At 41.4% G+C, this 24,438-nt stretch overlaps 1 protein-coding gene across 1 annotated transcript in view; it reads left to right on the forward strand.

Moving 5' to 3' along the window:
- The first annotated feature begins 344 nt into the window (after window positions 1-344).
- Window positions 345-24,438, forward strand: part of LOC110488935 (relaxin family peptide receptor 1) — a 91,853-nt gene continuing 67,759 nt past the window's right edge. Inside the window, exons 1-2 of the mRNA XM_021561419.2 lie at window positions 345-660; window positions 12,196-12,342. Coding sequence (XP_021417094.1) covers window positions 600-660; window positions 12,196-12,342 — 208 coding nt within the window. The 5' untranslated portion in view covers window positions 345-599. The remainder of the gene's footprint in view (window positions 661-12,195; window positions 12,343-24,438) is intronic.

Genomic DNA, 24,438 nt, shown 5'->3' on the forward strand with positions numbered 1-24,438 from the left:
ATTCTACCTGCAGACACAAACTATGGTCTCTCTCTCTCTTTATGTATCCATCTCTCTCTGTCTTTCTTTCTCTCTCTATGTATCTCTCTGTCTTTCTATCGCTCTCTATCTATGTATCTCTCTCTCTCTCTATGTATCCATCTCTTTCTGTCTTTCTTTCTCTGTCTCTTTCTATGTATATCTATATCTCCATCTTTCTTTCTCTCTGTCTTAATCTCTCTGTATTTCTCCTGTCTTTCTCTCTCCCTCGCTCTCTCTCTCTCTTTCTGTATGTATCTATCTCTCTTTCTTTATGCATCTCTCTCTCGCTCTCCCCGTCTCCCTTTCCCTCTGTTGATGACAAACGGTTCGCACGCGCTCTAGAGCGGCAGTGGAGATTTCCGCGCGCCAGTTGATGAAATAGATTCTCTGGAGCAGTTTCGAATCGGTTTCTCTACTGTTGGCACCAGACAGCCGCTAACCATCTTTACCAACGTCATCTTGACAAACTTAACTACTAAGCAGTCTAGCCCATCTTGGTAACTGCAGTTCTTAGACTACAGCTTTTACGCGTTGGAAGCTTGGAAGAAAACTTAAACTTCTGTTTTCTCGTGTTTTTAATGCTGTTACAGTTAAATATGCAAGCTTATGTCGCTTGGATTCTCATGTATGGAGTGACAGGTATGTTTAACCTAATGATATGTTGCACATCAGTTTGTTAACTCTGAAATTGGTGCATTGAAATTGTAGTTATTAAATAAATAGTTATTTATGCTAATGTATGGTTTAAGCCTGTATATTATCTGTTTTCCCCTCCAATTCTGGCATTGTTTGCATTTATTTTTGACTGGTCTTCTGGAAGTTTGCTTAGCCTGAACGTCTTAGACGTGTATATTGCAATAGATGCAGCTAAATGCAGCCTATACTGTAGCTTTGCTATCGAAAATACTGTGGGACACTTGACAGACGAAATTACGTTTTAGTGCTCTATAATGGCACGAAATGATAAAACCCTGGAAAATATTTTCGTTATGGTATCTAATTGCCTTCGCCGTTGTAGCCTGGTCTTATAGACTAAGCATAACATAGACACGTATTAGTATGATATGATTTGTATGGTTACATAAGACAGAAGGTTACTTTTAGGTTGGACGGATAGGCATACAACATTAACACCTAACAATCCAAAGGTTGCGTGTTCAAATCTCATCACGGACAACTTTAGCATTTTACTTTGAAACTACCTAACCATAACCATAACCTTAACCTTAACCTTAACCTTACTCCTAACCTTAACCCTAAACTTAAGCCCTAACCCTTAGCCTAGCTAACGTTAGTGTTAATCACCTAGCAAACATTAGCCACAACAAATTGGAATTTGTAACATCATAAGTTTTGCTAATTCGAAACATATTGTACAAATGTCAAATTCATAACATATTGTACATATTGCAATTTGTAACATATACAAATTGTAATTCGTAAGATATCAAATGAAATGGAAGATGGACATGGACACAAATTAATACATACGATACCATACAAAACATAATATATCAGACTAATTGGAGTGTCCTGGATTTACATGTATATTGTTATGTCTACCCCTGAGTCCCAACCTGGTCGCAGAGCATTTCGTATTAGTCTGTACGTAAATCCGAACACTCCATTTCTTCCTCAACTATTTCCTCAACTCTTACCCTATGAGGTCCGGAGCCTACTGGTTTTCTCTTCTACCTGATAATTAATTGCACCCATCTGGTGTCCCAGGTCTAAATCAGTTCCTGTTTAGAGTGCAACAATGAAAAAATGCAGTGGAACTGACTTTGAGGTCGAGAGTTGAGTTTGACGGCTCTACACTATACATTGCTTGATTTGTCAAATAACCTGAAATTAGGCAAACTAATATAATTTAGCAACCAGCAACCAATCTGCTTATTGCACCTTTATTGGCTGCTGGCTGCTGATGTTTCACATTGAGATATTACATTGCTGTGGTGCTGTTTATGCAGTTTGGAGAGACTCATCTGGGGTTGAGGAATATTATTCTCAGTCATATAAATAATGTATTTTCCCACCATTTGTTTACAAGAGAGCATTATGGTCATGGGACCTTTTTACATAACTGTTCACCTTATTTCAATGATGTGGAATGAACGCCAGTAGAGAATGATATAGAAACCATCTCCTTTATGATGCTCATACCATAGAGATACATATTGTGGCTCATACACTAAATATAACATGTCAGGATCTTGCCCTGGGCTTTTCTGAAATTAGCATGGCAAAGATTTTGGCCCTGAGAGTCATATTCTAAAATTACATTCCCACCACTTGCAGATCTCAAACAAATATTGATGAGTAAAATCAATGATTCAAATACTGTATTAGTATTGCATATATTGTATGACACATCTGAGAACATTTGCTTTATTCAGTATTTCCATGACAATTGTAGCTTGTTTAAAAGTGATGATCAAGATCATTGAGTAAGTGTTGAGCCTGCATGCATCAATTTCAATCAGTGAAATTAGTCATCCAGCTATAAGTGCTTGTCAGTCACTACATACCCTAGGCCAGGGGTCATCAACTATATTCAGCCACGGGCACATTTTTTCTTGAGTGGATGGTCGGGGGCCGGAACATAATTATAAATAATTTGTACTCTGCAAATTGACGCAAGAAGCCCAAACAGATATTGTATTTGTCAAAACATAACAATTTCAAACTTTGATTACATGGGTACACAAACACATACACTGAGTGTACGAAACATTAGGAACACCTGCTCTTTCCATGACATTGTATCCTGTATTGATGTCACTTGTTAAATCCACTCCCCTTCATCTAGGAGGAGACAGGTTAAATAAGGATTTTTAAGCCTTGAGACAATTGAAACATAGATTGTGTGTGTGCCATTCAGAGGGTGAATGGGCAAGACAAAAGAGTGAAGTGCATTTGAATGCGGTATGGTAGTAGGTGCCAGGCAGATTTAGTGTGTCAAGAAGTGCACCGCTGCTGTGTTATTTACGCTCAACAGTTTCTCGTGTGTATCAAGAATAGTCTACCACCCAAAGGACATCCAGCCAACTTGACACTGTGGGAAGCACTGAAGTCATCATGGGCCAGCATCCCTGTGGAATTCTTTGACACCTTGTAGAGTCCATGCCCTGATGAATTTAGGCTTTTCTGAGGGCAAAAGGGAATGAAACTCAATATTAGGAAGGTGTTCCTAATGTTTTGTACACCTAGTGTATATCTCTATTTACGAGTGGAAATACTTGGCAATACATTTCCTGAATTAACATCATTTTGAGATGAATTCCTAGTAATTTTACAGTCTTTCGTGTCTAAAATCGAATTCCTCAGAAGACGTCGGGTTTCACGATCCCTGCCCTAGGCTACTTACAGTCTCCCAAGTCATAGACTGTTTTCTCTGCTACCACACAGCAAGCGGTACCGGAGCGCCATGTCTAGGACCAAAAGGCTCCTTAACAACTTCTACCCCCAAGCCATAAGAATGCTGCTACAACTCGCTGTTTATTATCTATGCATAGTCACTTTGCCCCTACCTACATGTACAAATTACCTCAACTAACCTGTACCCCCACACATTGACTCGGTACCGGTACCCCCTGTATATAGCCTCGTTATTGAAGGTAACCTGGAACCGGTTTAAAAAATGAATGGAATTAGTTTTGTGCCAACAAAAAAGGGGGTTAAATATGTGTAAAAAATATATATTTCATGAGATATACTTTATCTCCTAGATATAGGACAGACACTTCAAAACCTGATTTCTTATTATTTATTTTTGACTGTCTGTAGCAGTAAAGGCCAAATTCATTATTTTGTGAAGTAATTTTGTGTATATTTTTTATACCTACAAGAGCCCTAAAATTCTAAATAAATAGCTAAATTATCCATAGTACGGCCATCTTAAAACAATTCTGACAGGCAGGCTCTGATAGGCTAGACCACCCTGTAATTCACAGCACAACAGTTGTCACAAATTGATGAAATTAGATGAGCTCCAATGAATGAAAATTATATGCAAATATTTGGGGTGAAAAAAGGTAGACCTCCTACAGTATCCTGACTGACAAGTCAGCCATGTTAGTGACAGGTTGCTCTGTGGCTCGGTGCTGGAAAGTGTCCACATTGACAGATGGACTGAGAGACTGTCTAACATCAGTTGACATCAGTTGACCAAAATAACTTTGCCACAGGGTTATTTGGGACACTGCAATAGCACTTTCTTCCTCAAATGTGATATTTAATGTGCATGGATTTTGTACACAGATCAAGAGATATTCTTAGTATTGACTCAGATAAATTTTGCATGAAAAAGTAATTGAGCACACAGGCTACATGGAAGGTAGATGTATTTCAAAGTGTCCCATGCAGACTAACGTAAAGTTCTACTTCATTCCCAAAACAAAGTGTCTCATGCAGACTAGTGTAAAGTGCTACTTCATTCCCAAAACAAAGTGTCTCATGCAGACTAGTGTAAAGTGCTACTTCATTCCCAAAACAAAGTGTCTTATGCAGACTGACGTAAAGTTCTACATCATTCCCAAAACAAAGTGTCTCATGCAGACTGACGTAAAGTGCTACTTCATTCCCAAAACAAATTGTCTCATGCAGACTAGTGTAAAGTGCTACTTCATTCCCAAAACAAAGTGTCTCATGCAGACTGACGTAAAGTTCTACTTCATTCCCAAAACAAAGTGTCTCATGCAGACTGACGTAAAGTTCTACTTCATTCCCAAAACAAAGTGTCTCATGCAGACTGACGTAAAGTGCTACTTCATTCCCAAAACAAAGTGTCTCATGCAGACTGACATAAAGTTCTACTTCATTCCCAAAACAAAGTGTCCCATGCAGACTGACGTAAAGTTCTACTTCATTCCCAAAACAAAGTGTCTCATGCAGACTGACGTAAAGTGCTACTTCATTCCCAAAACAAAATGTCCCATGCAGACTGACATAAAGTGCCACTTCATTCCCAAAACAAAGTGTGTCAAATGTTATTTTGCTTCAAACGTCAGATTTGATTTGGGGTTGATCTGGAACTGCAATGCAACAGATGGAATGGGACGTGGACTCATCTCAGCATTGAACTACTTTAAATATTGGAAAATGTGGACTATGACTTCACATATTTGATGTCAATTTCCGTTGCTTGAAATGGAAACATTATGCACTGTAAAAATAAAAATAAAAAACACCTGCAAATGTTGTTGTTTCAACTATTTATTATTAAGTACAGTAACTGGTTCCCTAGCGTTTTTTAGTTTACTCAACTTTTCATTCCAAGTGTTACTTGAACAAAAGAAAAACATAGCTCCAATTTAAGACAGCTGTGACAAAAATTCTGTCAATATAACATGTGTTTGCTCAACTGAAATTCACTGCATCACCTGCCATGGTGGGAACAGATGTTAGACATAAACAGCTTTGCAAGTCTCTTTGAATGAGTTTCCTTGTTGCATCATGCATTGCTGTATCCAGAATGATGTTCCTCTAGAGACATGGTTTCAAGAATTGTTAAGGAAACATACTCTTATTAGGATGGATGAGCAATGACTTCTGAAATGATACAAGACACCAAGAGGACTGCAGTATTCCTCAGTATGTTGGTGGCTGAAGATTACAGCCGGTAGATTGGTTTTCCTACCTGTGATTTTATCTTAGTGTATAAGCTCTGATGGATGGTTGGAACCATCCTTCTCCTCTAACACAGTTCTCCTCTAAGCCATCTTAAATTCAAGTTGGCGGGATCATCCTAGATTCTATTGCTCCTACTGCTGTACAACCAACCAACCCCTAACTGCTTTACAAAAGAGGCACTTACAACAACATAATGGGCATTTTACCTGGTTTTCCCCCGTTTGTCACACAGAGAGCGTAACCAATGAATATTCCCAGCTGGAATTGGTTGTAATTAAGTGAGGCATGCTTGACACATGGTCATCATGGTTTACTGACCAGATAACAACCAAAAATATGGTGCCATTCCCAGTTGTCTTGATGTTATCATGCTGGATGACCAACACAGTTAGAGGAGAAGGATGGTTCCAACCATCCATCAGAGCTTATACATCAATATCTCCACGATTGATTTTGAGAGCAGTGAATTTCTCAGAGCGAGTGTGAAACTAGGTCCCTCACTCATGTCTCTGTTGTGATGAAGTGCATGGCTGAGGTTAGCCAAAGCCCTGAGGTTTGCACATGACTTACCATGTCCATCTTTACAATACATTTACATTTCAGTCATTTAATAGACGCATTCAGGGTTAAGTGCCTTGCTCAAAGGCACATCGACAAAGACTCCTAGTCACCCCACTAAGCACTGAGATGTCACTATCAGGTGTTAGGGTTCATGTAGTCTTCATTCTCACGATTCCAGCATGATAACATCAAGACAACTGGGAATGGCACCATATTTTTGGTTGTTATCTGGTCAGTAAACCATGATGACCATGTGTCAAGCATGCCTCACTTAATTACAACCAATTCCCGCTGGGAATATTCATTGGTTACGCTCTCTGTGTGACAAACGGGGGAAAACCAGGTAAAATGCCCATTATGTTGTTGTAAGTGCCTCTTTTGTAAAGCAGTTAGGGGTTGGTTGGTTGTACAGCAGTAGGAGCAATAGAATCTAGGATGATCCCGCCAACTTGAATTTAAGATGGCTTTGACATAAGGAGCAACACTTCTCCTGGTCCATTGGTGGAATATGGATCAACATGGAAAAGAGTGGAAATTGAGGTTCAAGTCTGTATTGACAAATGCTTCAGTAAGCAGTCAGAGCTGTGCTATTCAGAAACAAATAACGGACTACATACACGATGATGTGTGGGTATATTTCAGAAACATACACTGCATTTGGAAAGTATTCAGACCCCTTCTTTTGTTTCACACTTTGTTACGTTACAGCCTTATTCTAAAATGTATTACTTTTTTTATCGATCTACACACAATACCCAATAATGACAAAGCGGAAAACAGTTTTTTTTATGTTTGCAAATGAAAAATAGAAATACCTTATTTACATTAATATTCAGACCCTTTGCTATGAGACTCGAAGTTGAGCACAGGTGCATCATGTTACCATTGATTGTCCGTGAGATGTTTCTACAACATGATTGGAGTCCACCTGTGGTAAATTCAGTTGATTGGACATGATTTGGAAAGACACACATGGCCACTCTAACAGAGCTCCAGAGTTCCTCTGTAGAGAAAGGAGAACCTTGCAGAAGGACAACCATCTCTGCACCACTCCACCAATTAGACCTTTATGGTAGAGTGGCCAGACGGAAGCCACGCCTCAGTAAAAGGCACATGACAGTCCACTTGGAGTTTGCCACAAGATTCTCTGGCCCGATGAAACCAAGATTGAACTCAAGATTGAACTCTTTGGCCTGAATGCAAAGTGTCACATCTGTATGAAACCTAGCACCATCCCCATGGTGAAACATGGTGGTGGGGGGATGTTTTTCATCGGTAGGGACTGTGAGACTAGTCGGGATCGAGAGAAAGATGAACAGATTAAAGTGCAGAGAGATCATTGATGAAAACCTGCTCCAGAGCGATCAGGATCTCAGAATGGGGCGACAGTTCACCTTCCAACAGGGCAACAACCCTAAGCACACAGCCAAGACAACGCAGGAGTGGCTTTGGGACAATTCTCTAAATGTCCTTGAGTGGGCCAGCCAAGGCCCGGACTTGAACTCAATCGAACATCTCTGGAGAGACCTGAAATTAGCTGTGGAGTGATGCTCCCCATCCAACCTGACAGAGCTTGAGAGGATCTGCAGTGAAGAATGGGAGAAATTCCGCAAATTCTGGTGTGCCAAGCTTGTACAGTGCATTGCGAAAGTATTCGGCCCCCTTGAACTTTGCGACCTTTTGCCACATTTCAGGCTTCAAACATAAAGATATAAAACTGTATTTTTTTGTGAAGAATCAACAACAAGTGGGACACAATCATGAAGTGGAACGACATTTATTGGATATTTCAAACTTTTTTAACAAATCAAAAACTGAAAAATTGGGCGTGCAAAATTATTCAGCCCCTTTACTTTCAGTGCAGCAAACTCTCTCCAGAAGTTCAGTGAGGATCTCTGAATGATTCAATGTTGACCTAAATTACTAATGATGATAAATACAATCCACCTGTGTATAATCAAGTCTCCGTATCAATGCACCTGCACTGTGATAGTCTCAGAGGTCCGTTAAAAGTGCAGAGAGCATCATGAAGAACAAGGAACACACCAGGCAGGTCCGAGATACTGTTGTGAAGAAGTTTAAAGCCGGATTTGGATACAAAAAGATTTCCCAAGCTTTAAACATCCCAAGGAGCACTGTGCAAGCGATAATATTGAAATGGAAGGAGTATCAGACCACAGCAAATCTACCAAGACCTGGCCGTCCCTCTAAACTTTCAGCTCATACAAGAAGAAGACTGATCAGAGATGCAGCCAAGAGGCCCATGATCACTCTGGATGAACTGCAGAGATCTACAGCTGAGGTGGGAGACTCTGTCCATAGGACAACAATCAATCGTATATTGCACAAATCTGGCCTTTATGGAAGAGTGGCAAGAAGAAAGCCATTTCTTAAAGATATCCATAAAAAGTGTTGTTTAAAGTGTGCCACAAGCCACCTGGGAGACACACCAAACATGTGGAAGAAGGTGCTCTGGTCAGATGAAACGAAAATTGAACTTTTTGGCAACAATGCAAGACGTTATGTTTGGCGTAAAAGCAACACAGCTCATCACCCTGAACACACCATCCCCACTGTCAAACATGGTGGTGGCAGCATCATGGTTTGGGCCTGCTTTTCTTCAGCAGGGACAGGGAAGATGGTTCAAATTGATGGGAAGATGGATGGAGCCAAATACAGGACCATTCTGGAAGAAAACCTGATGGAGTCTGCAAAAGACCTGAGACTGGGACGGAGATTTGTCTTCCAACAAGACAATGATCCAAAACATAAAGCAAAATCTACAATGGAATGGTTCAAAAATAAACATATCCAGGTGTTAGAATGGCCAAGTCAAAGTCCAGACCTGAATCCAATCGAGAATCTGTGGAAAGAACTGAAAACTGCTGTTCACAACTGCTCTCCATCCAACCTCACTGAGCTCGAGCTGTTTTGCAAGGTGGAATGGGAAAAAAATGTCAGTCTCTCGATGTGCAAAACTGATAGAGACATACCCCAAGCGACTTACAGCTGTAATCGCAGCAAAAGGTGGCGCTACAAAGTATTAACTTAAGGGGGCTGAATAATTTTGCACGCCCAATTTTTCAGATTTTGATTTGTTAAAAAAGTTTGAAATATCCAATAAATGTCGTTCCACTTCATGATTGTGTCCCACTTGTTGTTGATTCTTCACAAAAAAATACAGTTTTATATCTTTATGTTTGAAGCCTGAAATGTGGCAAAAGGTTGCAAAGTTCAAGGGGGCCGAATACTTTCGCAATGCACTGTAACGTCATACTGAAGAAGAACCAAGGCTGTAATTGCTGCCAAAGGTGCTTCAACGAAGTACTGAGTAAAGGGCCTGAATACTTTTGTAAATGTGATATTTCAACAACAACAAAAATTATACATTTGCAAAAATAAAATAAAAACAGTTTGGTTCGTCATTATGGGGTATTGTGCGTAGATTGAGGGGGGAACGGATGATTTAATCTATTTTAGAATATGGCTGTAACGTAACAAAATGTGGAAAAGGTCTGAATACTTTCCTGGTGCACTGTATGATGTGTGGGTATATTTCAAAAACATGTAACTCACTAGATACAGTATGATGTGTGGGTATATATCAGGAGCAAAAAGGCAGTGGGGGGTCTTTGCATGTAAAAGTGCACCCGTTTAGTTTGATTATCATGGAAGCAGATAAAGGATGGTGGATATGTTCCCCTGTTGCATTATGCAACTAGCCTATACTCCAGAGAGCACATGAACACTCTGAACTAAGAATAAATCATCTCTATGAACTGAACACCATGGGAGCCCTGTTAATATTTCGTATTTCATACATTTTCAGAATTGACTGCTAAATGAAACATTGATAGGAAAATGCTCAAGTGTTTTCGACAAACCCATCCAGAGCCTACTGACTGATGAGCTAGCTCCCCTTGGGTGGACGATACTGAAAGATGTTTACTTTCATCATTTTTAGAGGGCTCTTATAATATTATGTTTCCACTCAGGAAATACACCAACTTTAAAATTAGCAACCGCCCTTTAATTTTCCGTGGTGTTATAATGTGTTCCCATTCCACACTTATGATATGTGTTCCAATTCCCCACTTTTAATATGTGTTCCCATTCCCCACTTATAATATGTGTTCCCATTCTCCACTTATATTATGTGTTCCAATTCCCCACTTATAATATGTGTTCCCATTCCCCACTTTTAATATGTGTTCCCATTCCCCACTTATAATATGTGTTCCCATTCTCCACTTATAATATGTGTTCCAATTCCCCACTTATAATATGTGTTCCCATTCTCCACTTATAATATGTGTTCCAATTCCCCACTTATAATATGTGTTCCGATTCTCCACTTATATTATGTGTTCCAATTCCCCACTTATAATATGTGTTCCCATTCCCCACTTTTAATATGTGTTCCCATTCCCCACTTGTAATATGTGTTCCCATTCCACACTTATAATATGTGTTCCCATTCTCCACTTATATTATGTGTTCCAATTCCCCACTTATAATATGTGTTCCCATTCTCCACTTATATTATGTGTTCCAATTCCCCACTTATAATATGTGTTCCCATTCCCCACTTTTAATATGTGTTCCCATTCCCCACTTGTAATATGTGTTCCCATTCTCTACTTATAATATGTGTTCCCATTCCCCACTTATAATATGTGTTCCCATTCCCCACTTTTAATATGTGTTCCCATTCCCCACTTATAATATGTGTTCCCATTCTCCACTTATAATATGTGTTCCAATTCCCCACTTATAATATGTGTTCCCATTCTCCACTTATAATATGTGTTCCAATTCCCCACTTATAATATGTGTTCCGATTCTCCACTTATATTATGTGTTCCAATTCCCCACTTATAATATGTGTTCCCATTCCCCACTTTTAATATGTGTTCCCATTACCCACTTGTAATATGTGTTCCCATTCCACACTTATAATATGTGTTCCCATTCTCCACTTATATTATGTGTTCCAATTCCCCACTTATAATATGTGTTCCCATTCTCCACTTATATTATGTGTTCCAATTCCCCACTTATAATATGTGTTCCCATTCCCCACTTTTAATATGTGTTCCCATTCCCCACTTGTAATATGTGTTCCCATTCTCTACTTATAATATGTGTTCCCATTCCCCACTTATAATATGTGTTCCCATTCCCCACTTGTAATATGTGTTCCCATTCCCCACTTATAATATGTGTTCCCATTCCCCACTTGTAATATGTGTTCCCATTCCCCACTTATAATATGTGTTCCCATTCCCCACTTTTAATATGTGTTCCCATTCCCCACTTGTAATATGTGTTCCCATTCTCCACTTATAATATGTGTTCCCATTCCCCACTTATAATATGTGTTCCCATTCCCCACTTGTAATATGTGTTCCCATTCCCCACTTATAATATGTGTTCCCATTCCCCACTTGTAATATGTGTTCCCATTCCCCACTTGTAATATGTGTTCCCATTCCCCACTTTTAATATGTGTTCCCATTCCCCACTTGTAATATGTGTTCCCATTCCCCACTTATAATATGTGTTCCCATTCCCCACTTTTAATGTGTTCCCATTCCCCACTTATAATATGTGTTCCCATTCCCCACTTGTAATGTGTTCCCATTCCCCACTTTTAATGTGTTCCCATTCCCCACTTTTAAAGTGTTCCCATTCCCCACTTTTAATGTGTTCCCATTCTCCACTTATAATATGTGTTCCAATTCCCCACTTATAATATGTGTTCCCATTCCCCACTTATAATATGTGTTCCCATTCCCCACTTATAATATGTGTTCCCATTCCCCGCTTATAATATGTGTTCCCATTCCCCACTTATAATATGCGTTCCCATTCCCCACTTATAATATCTGTTCCCATTCCCCGCTTATAATATGTTTCCCCATTCCCCAATCAATGAGAAACACCGACTTTGAAATTTAAACATGGTTCTTGAATTTTCAGCAGGAACTTCGTTCAACGTCTCGGAGGAGAAGACAAACTGCCCCCTAGGATATTTCCCTTGTGGCAACCTGAGCATGTGCCTGCCCCAGCTCATGCACTGCAATGGTATCGATGACTGTGGAAATGAAGCGGACGAGGAGAACTGTGGTGAGTCGTCAGTTTATTAATTTATGTGTCAAACTCCCGTCCTGGAGGGCCGAGTGTCTGGGGATTTTACAACTCCTTTGTGGTTGATTGATCAATTAAGGTCACTGATTAGTTGGGAACTCCCATAACCTGGTTGTCTAGGTCTTAACGAGACTCCGATAGAAATTAAATTACAAAAACCAGCAGACACACGGCCCTCCAGGACCAGCAGACACACGGCCCTCCAGGACCAGTAGACACATGGACCTCCTGGACCAGCAGACACATGACCCTCCTGGACCAGCAGACACATGGCCCTCCTGGACCAGCAGACACATGGCCCTCCTGGAACAGCAGACACACACCCCTCCTGGACCAGCAGACACACACCCCTCTTGGACCAGCAGACACACGGCCCTCCACGAATTGAGTTTGACACCCCTGATTTATTGACTAATTTATTATAAGTAATTGTATTCTGACTGTGCTCACTTTGATCCTTGCTCTCCAGACTTTGATATTTGGATATTTGATCATGAAGTGTGGCGGTGCATCAGATGTAAATTTTTCCATCAAGGAAAGTTCAGGATTATTCCATTAAAAAAAGAAAAAAATATTTCACCTTTATTTAACCGGGTAGGCTAGATGAGAACTGCAACCTGGCCAAGATGAAGCAAAGCAGTTCAACACATACAACAACACAGAGTTGCACATGGAATAAACAAACATACAGTCAATAATACAGTAGGAAAAAAAGTATATATACAATGTGTGCAAATGAGGTAAGATAAGTGTCACACCCTGACCTTAGTTATCTTTGTTTTCTTTATTATTTTGGTTAGGTCAGAGTGTGACGAGGGTGGTATGTGTGTTTTTTCTTGTCTATGGTTTTTTGTACATCTATGGGATTTTGGTTTGTCTAGATATATATAGGTCTATGGTGGCCTGAATTGGTTCCCAATCAGAGGCTGCTGTTTGTCGTTCTCTCCTATTTAGGTTGCCATTTTCCATGTTGGTTTTGTGGGTTATATTCTATGTTTAGTTGCCTGTTCTGCACTAGCCATATTGCTTCACGGTTTGTTGTTTTAGTTCTGTTCAGTTCTGTTCAGTGTTCTCTCTTTTATTAAAGAGTTATGTTCACTTACCAAGCTGCGCCTTGGTCTCCTCTTTATGATGACTGTGACAATAAGGGAGGTAAGGCAGTAAAATAGGCCATAGTGGCGAGGTAATTACGATACAGCAATTAAACACTGGAGTGATAGATGTGCAGAAGATGAATGTCCAAGTAGAGATTCTGGGGTGCAAAGTGGCAAAATAAATGAATACAGTATGGGGATGAGGTAGTTGGATGGGCTATTTACAGATGGGCTATGTACAGGTGCAATGATCTGTGAGCTGCCATGACAGCTGGTGCTTGAAGTTAGTGAGGGCGATAAGAGTCTCCAGCTTCAACGATTTTTGCAGTTCGTTCCAGTCATTGGCAGTAGAGAACTGGAAGGAAAGGTGGCCACACGCCTTTCGGGGGTGACCAGTGAAATATACCTGCTGGAGCGCGTGCTGCTATGGTGACCAGTGAACAGAGATAATGCGGGGCTTTACCTAGCAAAGACTTGTAGATGACCTGGAGACAGTGGGTTTGGCAACGAGGAAGAAGCGAGGACCAGCCAACGAGAGCATACGGGTTGCAGTCGTGGGTAGTATATGGGGATTTGGTGACAAAACGGATGGCACTGTGATAGACTGCATCCAATTTGTTGATCTTGCAGCAGTCATAAAACATATCACAAAAATGTAAAATAAATAGCAAAGGATATTTACAAACAAGTAGGCAGGGTAAGTGCAGTTTCATAGTGCAAATGCTAAGTGCAATTAGTCCAACATTTTGTTAAGTTGCAGAATTGCATTCAGAATAAAAGTACTTGGCAGTATTGTTTTTAACCATAGGTAGTCTGTACCTGCGGCCAGAAGGAAGATGCTGGAATTCAGGGTGGAGTGGATGGGAAGAGTCTACCGCTATTTTATTCGACTTATGGAGGGCTCTGCCCAGGTAGAGAGATAGATGACAGTTCTTGCTGTTGCTGCCCCATGATTTTTCTGCAAGTCCTGATCAACTTGCCCAACCTATTTTTCTGTGCAACCTTGAAATTCTCAAACCAGCAGGTCAAGCAGTAGGACAGAATGCTCTCAATGAAAGATTTATAAAATAAAACCATGATGGTTAGATCAGCATTAAAAAAGTGCAGTTTCCATAGGAAATACATTCTCTGTTGGCCTTTCTTAAAAATAGCGTCAGTACACTGATCCCAGGGCAGCTTGTTGTCAATGACTAGCCCATGGTATTTGTTGTCATGACGTTGCCCTCTTTGGGTACAGCGAGCACCCCTCCCTCTGCACCAACCCTTTTCTATGCACCATCCCCCTACCCCCCCCCCCCCGTCTCCTACACCCAGGCTGCTGTGGTCAGAGAGAGGTCGTAAATTCCTGGAGGAGATTATCTCCTCATGGCCACAGTATAGAGAGAGAGTAAAGTTTCATAGAGAGTACAAAGGAATTTCTTCCACCTCACAGAACTGGAGAACCGAACAACATTTATGTTCTGGAGAAGGTATAAAATATCACTGAAGAATCCAGCTACGAACTGGTCCGTTTGGTACAATTTTGTGAAACTCATGGGAGACAATATGGCCACATTACCATAACGCTGTTTATATAATAGCCTCAGATATGAGGCTTACAACTAATTGTTGTATAAGATTAATGAGTGAGGATGATACTGTTTGTGAAATTGTGAAATGTGATTTTGGACTGTTTAATGAAGGAAAACTCCAAAGGGAATTGGAGTTAACTAAATCAGAGGACCGCCCATGAGCACAGTTATGGTCGGGCATCCTGGGACAGGCCCTTTTCTACTCTTTTGAATAAAACCCCCACCCGGGTTTTTTTTATCACCAGACCATGTTTCTCTCAATTACGAGAGGACAAAGGTTGCAGACTACCTTACCTCAATAACGAGAGGGCCAAGGTTTGAGACGATTGCTGAATCTTTAAACCATCCCACGTGGTTAAACTCTTAGACTACCGATACCGACAGAATAAGAACAAGTCTTTGATATTAATTACTAGTCTGCAGCTAGGAATTCTGTATCATTGAACGCGAAGACCGACAACCGCCGAAACATGTATTCTGTAACGACATGAATGAATGTCACTCTGAACTATCCATTCTAACCATGAGACAGAGAGAGAGAGAGAGAGAGAGAGAGAGAGAGAAGGCTCTCCAACAGAAACAAACTTTTCAACAGAGATCCCGACGACACACTGAGTGTAAATATATACAGTATATTGATTGCAATTGTTCCCGAATGAGTGAGCGTTTATGTGCAAAAGATTAGCATTTCAATTGTTATAATTATCAACTTTGTAGTGTCTCATCTCAGTTGACCCCCACTTCTCTTTTTGTACACCAAGCCGCGATGCCGGTTTAGCCCACTAAAGCACATCCGCTATCATTTCCTTGTAACTATCTACTGTTTGTTTATGCATTTCTATGAATTACTTAGTTAGTAAAGAAAGGATTTAAGACAATTGATGTATGGATGACTCATAGTGAAGACTGGTTTCGTGCAGATAACCAACAATTTACGACGTTTGGAATGAGACTAACGTGAGGTAAAATAAAGAATATGTCAGGAAAATTATAACTTTCTATTCTGAATATTTTCCTTGGTGCCCCGACTTCCTAGTTAATTACAGTTACATGAATAATCAGTTTGATCGCGTAATAATAATTACAGAGTTATTTGACAAATAAGTCTTCAGTTTAATGATGCCAAAGACACAACATTGTATTCCTCCACTATTTCAATGGGCTCACCTTTTATCAGTGATGGTGTGTGCATAGTAATGTTCCTTCGAAAGTCAATCACCTTGTCCTTAGTTTTTGATGTATTTAATATTAGATGGGATGACTCAAATCAGACAGTAAAATCCTTTAGGGCTGGTCCATGCTCCGTCTCATCCCCTTCGGGAAGAATGACCAAAGCAGTATCGTCAGCATATTTGATCAGGTGGCGCCCTGGGAACCGGCTCCGGCAGTAGTATACAGTATGTATAGTACTGGTGAAAGAACACTTCCCTGTGGGGTTCCAACTGAAGTAGTGCGCACCTCAGAGAGTGTGTTGCCAACTTGCACCTGCTGAGAGATATTAGTTAAAAAGTTGGTGATCCATGTGATAAGCATAGCATCAAGTCCAAAGTCTCCTCTGTCTGTCCAAGAGGACAAACGGATTGTGTTACATGCAGAGGAGAAAACTGTGAGCATGATACACACATGGATTTTACTGCCCTCCAAATGCATGTACACCAGATGTAAGAGCGAGAGGATGGCAAGAAGCCAGTAGTTGTGCCTGCAAGACATAATTAAGTGTCACAATAAATCGGAAGCAAAGTAGAAACGTGTCAGCCAATGTTACTAGGTAGGGAAATATGAATAGCTTAATTATAAATTTGGCCATTGTTTAGAATGGCTTGTATCCTGGCTCTATGTCAGTATATGGTAAGTAATATACTGAAGTCAGTGATTCCCCAAGATACATTTTTTGCAGTGGTCGTAAGGGGAGGGGTCCGAGGGGAATGCCCCACCAGGATAAATGTTTTGTAGGACTGTGAGACGGTCAGTTCTTTAAAAAAAAGTATTATATGTTCAAGCAATAGGCAGAATAAATCATTGAACAAATAAAATGAATATCGTCAGTATAGAGAAGGTCAGTTCTGTTGACTTTTAAAACCACGCCCTTTCTCTGGATAAATTATCTGTAGGAAACTGGTAGGCAAGTCAGTTAGTGACTCCTCATCCTTCATGAGGGAGCGTAATCATCGACTGACACTAATTAGCATAACGCAACGGACGTAAATATTCCTAGAAAATATTCCTATTCATGAAAATCACAAGTGAAATATATTGAGACACACCTTAGCCTTCTGTTAATCACCCTGTAATCTCAGATTTTCAAAATATACTTTACAGCCAAAGCTAGACAAGCATTTGTGTAAATTTATCGATAGCCTAGCATAGCATTTTGTCCAGCTAGCAGCAGGTAACTTGGTCACGGAAATCAGAAAAGCAATCAAATTAAATCGTTTACCTTTGATGAGCTTCGGGTGTTTTCACTCACGTGACTCCCAGTTAGATAGCAAATGTTCCTTTTTTCCAAAAATATTATTTTTGTAGGCGAAATAGCTCCGTTTGTTCTTCACGTTTGGCTGAGAAATCGCCTGGAAATTGCAGTCACGAAAATGCAGAAAAATATTACAAATTAGCTCCATAATATCGACATAAACATGGCAAACGTTGTTTAAAATCAATCCTCAAGGTGTTTTTCAAATATCTATTCGATAATATATCAACCGGGACTGGTGGCTTCTTAGTAGGATAGAGAGAAACAATGGCCGCATTTGTCCTTTACGCACCAAACACTATGAGAGACTTCAGCTAACCACTGACGCAATGTTGACGTTCAGGCTCATTTTTCAAAATAAAAGCCTGAAACTATGTATTGTGACACTAGACACATTAGGGAAGCCATAGAAAAAGTAATCTGGTTGATAGCCCATTCACTGCTCAATAGGGACGCAACATCAGTTCTGTTATACTCACAGACAATATTTTTACAGTTTTGGAAACTTTAGAGTGTTTTCTATCCTAAATTGTCAATTATATGCATATTCTAGCATCTTGTCCTGACAAAATATCCCGTTTACTACGGGAACGTTATTTTTCCAAAAATGAAAATACTGCCCCCTAGTCACAACGAGTTAAGAACAAATTCTTATTTTCAAGGATGGCCTAGGAACAGTGGGCTAACTGCCTGTTCAGGGGCAGAACGATAGATTTGTACCTTGTCAGCTCGGGGGCTTGAACTTGCAACCTTCCGGTTACTTGTGACAGGTAGGCCTATATTTTCTGCAGCATAGCTTAAGCTACAGTAATATAAAGACCGAATGTGTGTCTAATTTACCCATCTCCATCTGGCTTTCGGAGGTCACCTTGTTTTTTCATTATAAGTATATATATACTTTTTATTGCAGCTGCAGAGTTTTGAAACAGCCTATCACTCGAATATCGTTGCTTTTAATCAGTGCACATGCGAGCATTCTATCGCAGTCTTTCTCTCGCCATCAAAATAGATAATCTTGTTCTAGATTGATATATAGCTCTATATATATATAGATGTCCTAGCCTACCTCTTTCAGGTAAGACGTTCAATGTAGTATTAGACTTACACTGCTGTTCAGAAGTTTGGGGTCACTTTGAAATGTCCTAAAATAAAAAAGTACATTAAAATAACATCAAATTGATCAGAGATACAGTGTAGACATTGTTAATGTTGTAAATGACTTTTGTCGCTGGAAACGGCAGATTTTTAATGGAATGTCTGCATAGGTGTAACGGCTGTTTGAAGAAGAGGACCAAGGTGCAGCGTGGTACGTGTTGATGATTTTTAATAAAACTGAACACTAGAACAAAAAATAACAAAGCGGAACAAACAAAACAGTTCTGTCTGGTGCAGACACACAAAACAGAAAATAACTACCCACAAAACACACCTTAGGCTTGGCCCACTTAGGTGCCGCCTCTGGAGCGGGGACCCTCGCAGCGGGCCCCGGACAGGAGGGCGACTCTGGCAGCTCCCGACAGGAGGGCGACTATGGCAGCTCCCGACAGGAGGGCGACTCTGGCAGCTCCCGACAGGAGGGCGACTCTGGCAGCTCCCGACAGGAGGGCGACTCTGGCAGCTCCCGACAGGACTCACCAGGCTGGGGAGACATACAGGCGGCCTCCTCCTTGGCTGAGGCACCGGACACACTGGGCCGTGGAGGCGCACTGGTGGTCTCGAGCGCAGAGCTGGCCCCACCCGTTCTTGCTGGATGCCAGCTTCCACCCGGCAAATGGACGCTGGCACCGAGCACACCGGCCTGTGAATGCTCGGCCGAGACAGAGTGCGCATCACTCCTGTGATGCAATGGCACGTTGTGTTAGCTAATCCGAGTTTATCATTTTAAAATGCTAATTGATCACTACAAAAACCCATTTGCAATTATGTTAGCACAGCTGAAAACTGTTGTTCTGATTAAAGAAGCAATAAAACTGACCTTTAGACTAGTTGAGTATCTGGAGCATCAGCGTTTGTTTGTTCAATTAAAGGTTCAAAATGATCAGAAACAAAGAACTTACTTCAGAAACTCATCAGTCTATTCTTGTTCTGAGCAAGAGAACACGTATATTAGTGTCTAGTTTGAGAAACAGACGCCTCACAAGTCCTCAACTGGCAGCTTCATTAAATAGTACCCGCAAAACACCAGTCTCAACGTCAACAGTGAAGAGGCGCCTCCGGGATGCTGGCCTTCTAGGCACAGTTGCAAAGAAAAAGCCATATCTCAGACTGGCCAATAAAAAAAAAGATTAAGATGGGCAAAAGAACACAGACACTGGACAAAGGAGTGGCCACCACACTATTGAGCTGTTGTGGGAGCAGCTTGACCGTATGGTACATAAGAAGTGCCCATCAAGCCAATCCAACTTGTGGGAGGTGCTTCAGGAAGCATGGGGTGAAATCTCTTCAGATTACCTCAACAAGTTGACAACTAGAATGCCAAAGTTCTGCAAGGCTGTAATTGCTGCAAATGGAGGATTCTTTGACGAAGGCAAAGTTTGAAGGACACAATTATTTCAATAAAAAATCATTATTTATTACCTTGTCAACATCTTGACTATATTTCCTATTCATTTTGCAACTAATTTCATGTAGGTTTTCATGGAAAACAAGGACATTTCTAAGTGACTCCAAACTTTTGAACAGTAGTGTATATTTAGCTAATTAATGATGGGTTGTGCATAATAAGCTTCTAACTTGTAGCCTATATCTATTGCGCAATACCCACGCACCTGTGCTCCGCTGGCCTCTCCTTAAAAAACGCATGGAGACCCATGCAGGAAAAGCTAGACTAGAATATCTTGCTGGACATCATTTTTGTAACGTTTCTTATACCAATAAACTATTCGAAGAGGGACTCAAGCTCTTTTTTGCTGAATGTTAAATAGAGCAGTCAATAGAACTCACGGGTAGTTTGAAAGTAGAGTGAACACGTGATGGCTATAGCAGTTATTTATTCAGACCATTAACCATTCAATCTTTATGAATAGAAGTGTCACGGCCGTCGTTCAAGGAAGACCAAGGTGCAGCGTGGTGTCACGACTCCCACTGAAGGTAGCTCCCCTGCCTGTTCGGCTCGGCGCTCATCGTCGCCGGTCTACTAACTGCCACCGATCCCCTTTTCCTTTTCTGTTTGTTTGGTCTTATTGGTTGCACCTGTCTCTTATTTTGGTTGTTGATTCAGTCTATTTAAGTCTGTTAGGCCCGCCTGTTTTTGTGCGGGCTTGTTTTTCTGTTAGTCAGGTTGTGCGTGTTGTGTTCCTGTCCGTTTGTGCTCTGTGTTGGGTTGGACAATTTTGTGTCGTATTTTGCCTGTTGTTTTGGGCGTTCGCTTTGAAAACCTAATAAAGTTGGTTTCCCCAGTATCCTCTGCTTTCTGCATTTGACTCCGCACACACCACTCCAGGCGTTGTGACACGTGGTGAGCATACATTTTATTTTATTTGTAAAAATGTCGCCAACAAAACAAGAAATAACAAAAACGACCGTGAAGCTTACAAAGGCTATAGTGACCCTAACAAAGACAACTTCCCACAATGACAGAAGGGAAAAAGGATGCCTAAGTATGATTCCCAATCAGAGACAACGATAGACAGCTGTCCCTGATTGAGAACCATACCCGGCCAAAACATAGAAATACAAAAACATAGAAAACAAAACATAGAATGCCCACCCAAATCACACCCTGACCAAACCAAATAGAGACATAAAAAGTCTCTCTACGGTCAGGGCGTGACAGTACTTCCCCCCCCCAAAGGTGCGGACTCCGGCCGCAAAACCTGAACCTATAGGGGAGGGCCCGGGTGGGCATCTATCCACGGTGGCGGCTCTGGTGCGGGACGTAGACCCAGCTCCACCTCTGGCTCACCCCACTTTGGTGGCGCCTCTGGTGCGGCGGACCCTCGTCGCCGACCCCATACTGGGGACCTTCGTTGCGGGCCCCGGATTGGGGACCCTCGTCGCCGACCCCATACTGGGGACCTTCGTTGCGGGCCCAGGACTAGGGAACCTTGTTGCTGGCCCCGGACTGTGGACCCTCGTTGCTGGCCCCGGACTGGGGACCCTCGTTGCTGGCCCCGGACTGGAGACTGCACAACCCGTCCTGGCTGGATGGTAATCTTCGCCCTGCAAATGCGGGGCGCTGGCACAGGATGCACTGGGCTGTGCAGACACACCAGAGACACAGTGCGCAGAGCCGGCGCAGGATATCCTGGGCCGAAGAGACGCACTGGAGACCAGGCGCGCTGAGCCGGCACCATCCTTCCTGGCTGGATGCTGACCCTAGCCCGGCAGATGCGGGAAGCTGGGATGTAGCACACCGGGCTGTGAACGCGCACTGGAGACACTGTGCTCTCCACCGCATAACACGGTGCCTGACCAGTACCACGCTTCTCCCCATGGTAAGCACGAGGAGTTGGCTCAGGTCTCCCACCTGACTCAGCCAATCTCCTCGTGTGCCCCCCCCTCCCCCATTTTTTGGGGCGCTGCCTCTCGGGCTTCCGTGCTAGTCGTAACGCTGGGCCCCTTTACTTGCTGCCTCTGCCTTCCTCGATGCTTCCACCTGCTCCCACGACAGGCAATCCTTTCCTGCCAGGATCTCCTCCCATGTCCAGGATCCTTTACATCCAGGATGTCCTCCCATGTCCAGTCCCCCTACAAAGGCTATAGTGCCCATAACAAAGACAACTTCCCACAATGACAGAAGGGAAAAGGCTGACTAAGTATGATTCCCAATCAGAGACAACGATAGACAGCTGTCCCTGATTAAGATCCATACCCGGCCAAAACATAGAAATACAAAAACATAGAAAACAGAACATAGAATCCCCGCCCAAATCACACACTGACCAAACCAAATAGAGACATAAAAAGGCTCTCTAAGGTCAGGGCGTGACAAGAAGTGAAAGCCTACTGCATCTTATTATAGTCCTATTTTATTCAAGGATGTCATTAGAATTTTGAAGGACAACGAAACGTATTAATTTAACTGTTGAAAGTGAGGAAGGAATGAAGCAACAAAAGGGAGCGAAAGAGCCTACTTGGCTAATACATTAGCGTGCAATATTATGAAAAGTATGTGTCAGCCTACTAATTATACAAATATGCCTTATTATATTTAAAAAATGTAATCAAATTCCCTAGCCTATACTTGTAACTTTGTATCGCTTGTTCTCTTCTGCCTTATCATGGTTTGAATGATGTGCGCAATCCCAGTGCATATAATACTGCATAATACAGTACAGTCATACAGTTCACACTCAAAAAGATTAGCCTACTGGAGCTAGTTTCATTTATTTACCCAAGAGAACATATAGCCAGCTATATACATGGGCTTTTATGTTTTTCTGTCATAAGTAATGTGAAGTAGCCTATATCACACAGTATATGTATATGTAGCGGCACAATCATTTGGGCTTTTTTTTGGCTTGGGCTCATTAAATGTCGTTAATGTAGGCTCATAAAATGTATTTAATGTATGGCTCATCAGGCTCAGTTTGTATCAGGTTTGAATTTTCATGCTGATCAAAGCTCTAATCAAATCCAGACATATTTATAAGGTTTATAATGCTTTTGAATGACACTTCTGGTTTTGGTGGGAAATAGCGGGTTACCCGGGAGAAAAGTGATTTAATCTCGGGATGGAACATTTCTAAAGTACCTGAAAATATTAACCTCTAATGCACACCTTAGTGGGCTAATCATTAGCTAGATCCAAAGTCCAAACATGATCTTGTTACTAGATACCAACATATTGATGACTTTATTGTCCCAAAAACAACTTGCAACAGTGAATATATTGTAGGCCTACCTGTGACACTCCAAACTTGAATGCGCCTCAATAGGAATGTTTATTTTTCTCATATAATGCACGACAAGTTGACTAGGAGTGCATTCGTAAATTTACTATGGCTGTCTACACTGATTTCACAGCACTCTCGTCTGAGTGTGCCAGAGTGCAGAATAACTGATTAAATTACGAATGCACAACACCTGTTGAATATGACCGGTGTCAGTAAACATGGGCAAAAAAAAACGGATTTAAATTGTTGCCAGCAGCACAGTTACAATCACTAACATTCTATATAACATGAAAACAGCCTAACCAGCTCTGCTAGGGCGAGTAAAATGGTCAGAGTGAGGTATTCTTTCATTTGTTTCTGGAAGTAGCAAGCTAGCCACTTTAACCAGTTAGCGTGGGTGTTTGACTGCCATTGTAAGGAACGCTTGGATCAACCCTACTCTTCGGCCAGAGCGTCCAGTGTCAATCGTGCAGTGTGCGCTCTGAACGCTCCGAGAGCTAAATGCTCTGAATTTACGAAAGGACAATCTGACAACGCTTTGAATTTATGAACGCCCAGAGTGCACTCTGAGTGAATTTACGAACACACCCTAGTTAAATTGCTAGGTAAACTATTATACTGTGTGGTTGTCTGATTTTGCTGTTCATTACTCATCTTGTTGGCAGAGGAGAAGTAAATGTGGACAGTTCCAGCATCTTCAACGTGTGCCTCGGTATCAATATTTTTTCCTGTTCCATATTTTTGGGGTGTGGCGGCAAAAATTAAGCAGCGGGAAAAACTGGAATTTCTTGCTGATGAAAAAAATAAGTAATATTTTATTTAAAGTTAACCAACAGGTGCTATCTAGAACTTAAAAGAGTTATGTGGCTGTCCCCATAGATGAACCCTTTGAAGAATCCTTTTTGGTTACAGATAGAACCCTTTTGGTTCAATGTAAAACCCTTTCCACAGAGGGAAATGTTAACATCACGGGTGGGGATTCCATAAATTCTTAAGATCTTCCATAGGCTTCTTCAGTGAATGCTGTCGAAAGCCTTCTGGAAGTCAATAAAGTTTATATATAGCTGCTGTTTCCACTCCCTACATTGCTCAATAATGTTCCT

This window comes from Oncorhynchus mykiss, chromosome 14, assembly GCF_013265735.2.
Source record: "Oncorhynchus mykiss isolate Arlee chromosome 14, USDA_OmykA_1.1, whole genome shotgun sequence".
NCBI classification, from domain to species: Eukaryota; Metazoa; Chordata; class Actinopteri; order Salmoniformes; family Salmonidae; genus Oncorhynchus; species Oncorhynchus mykiss.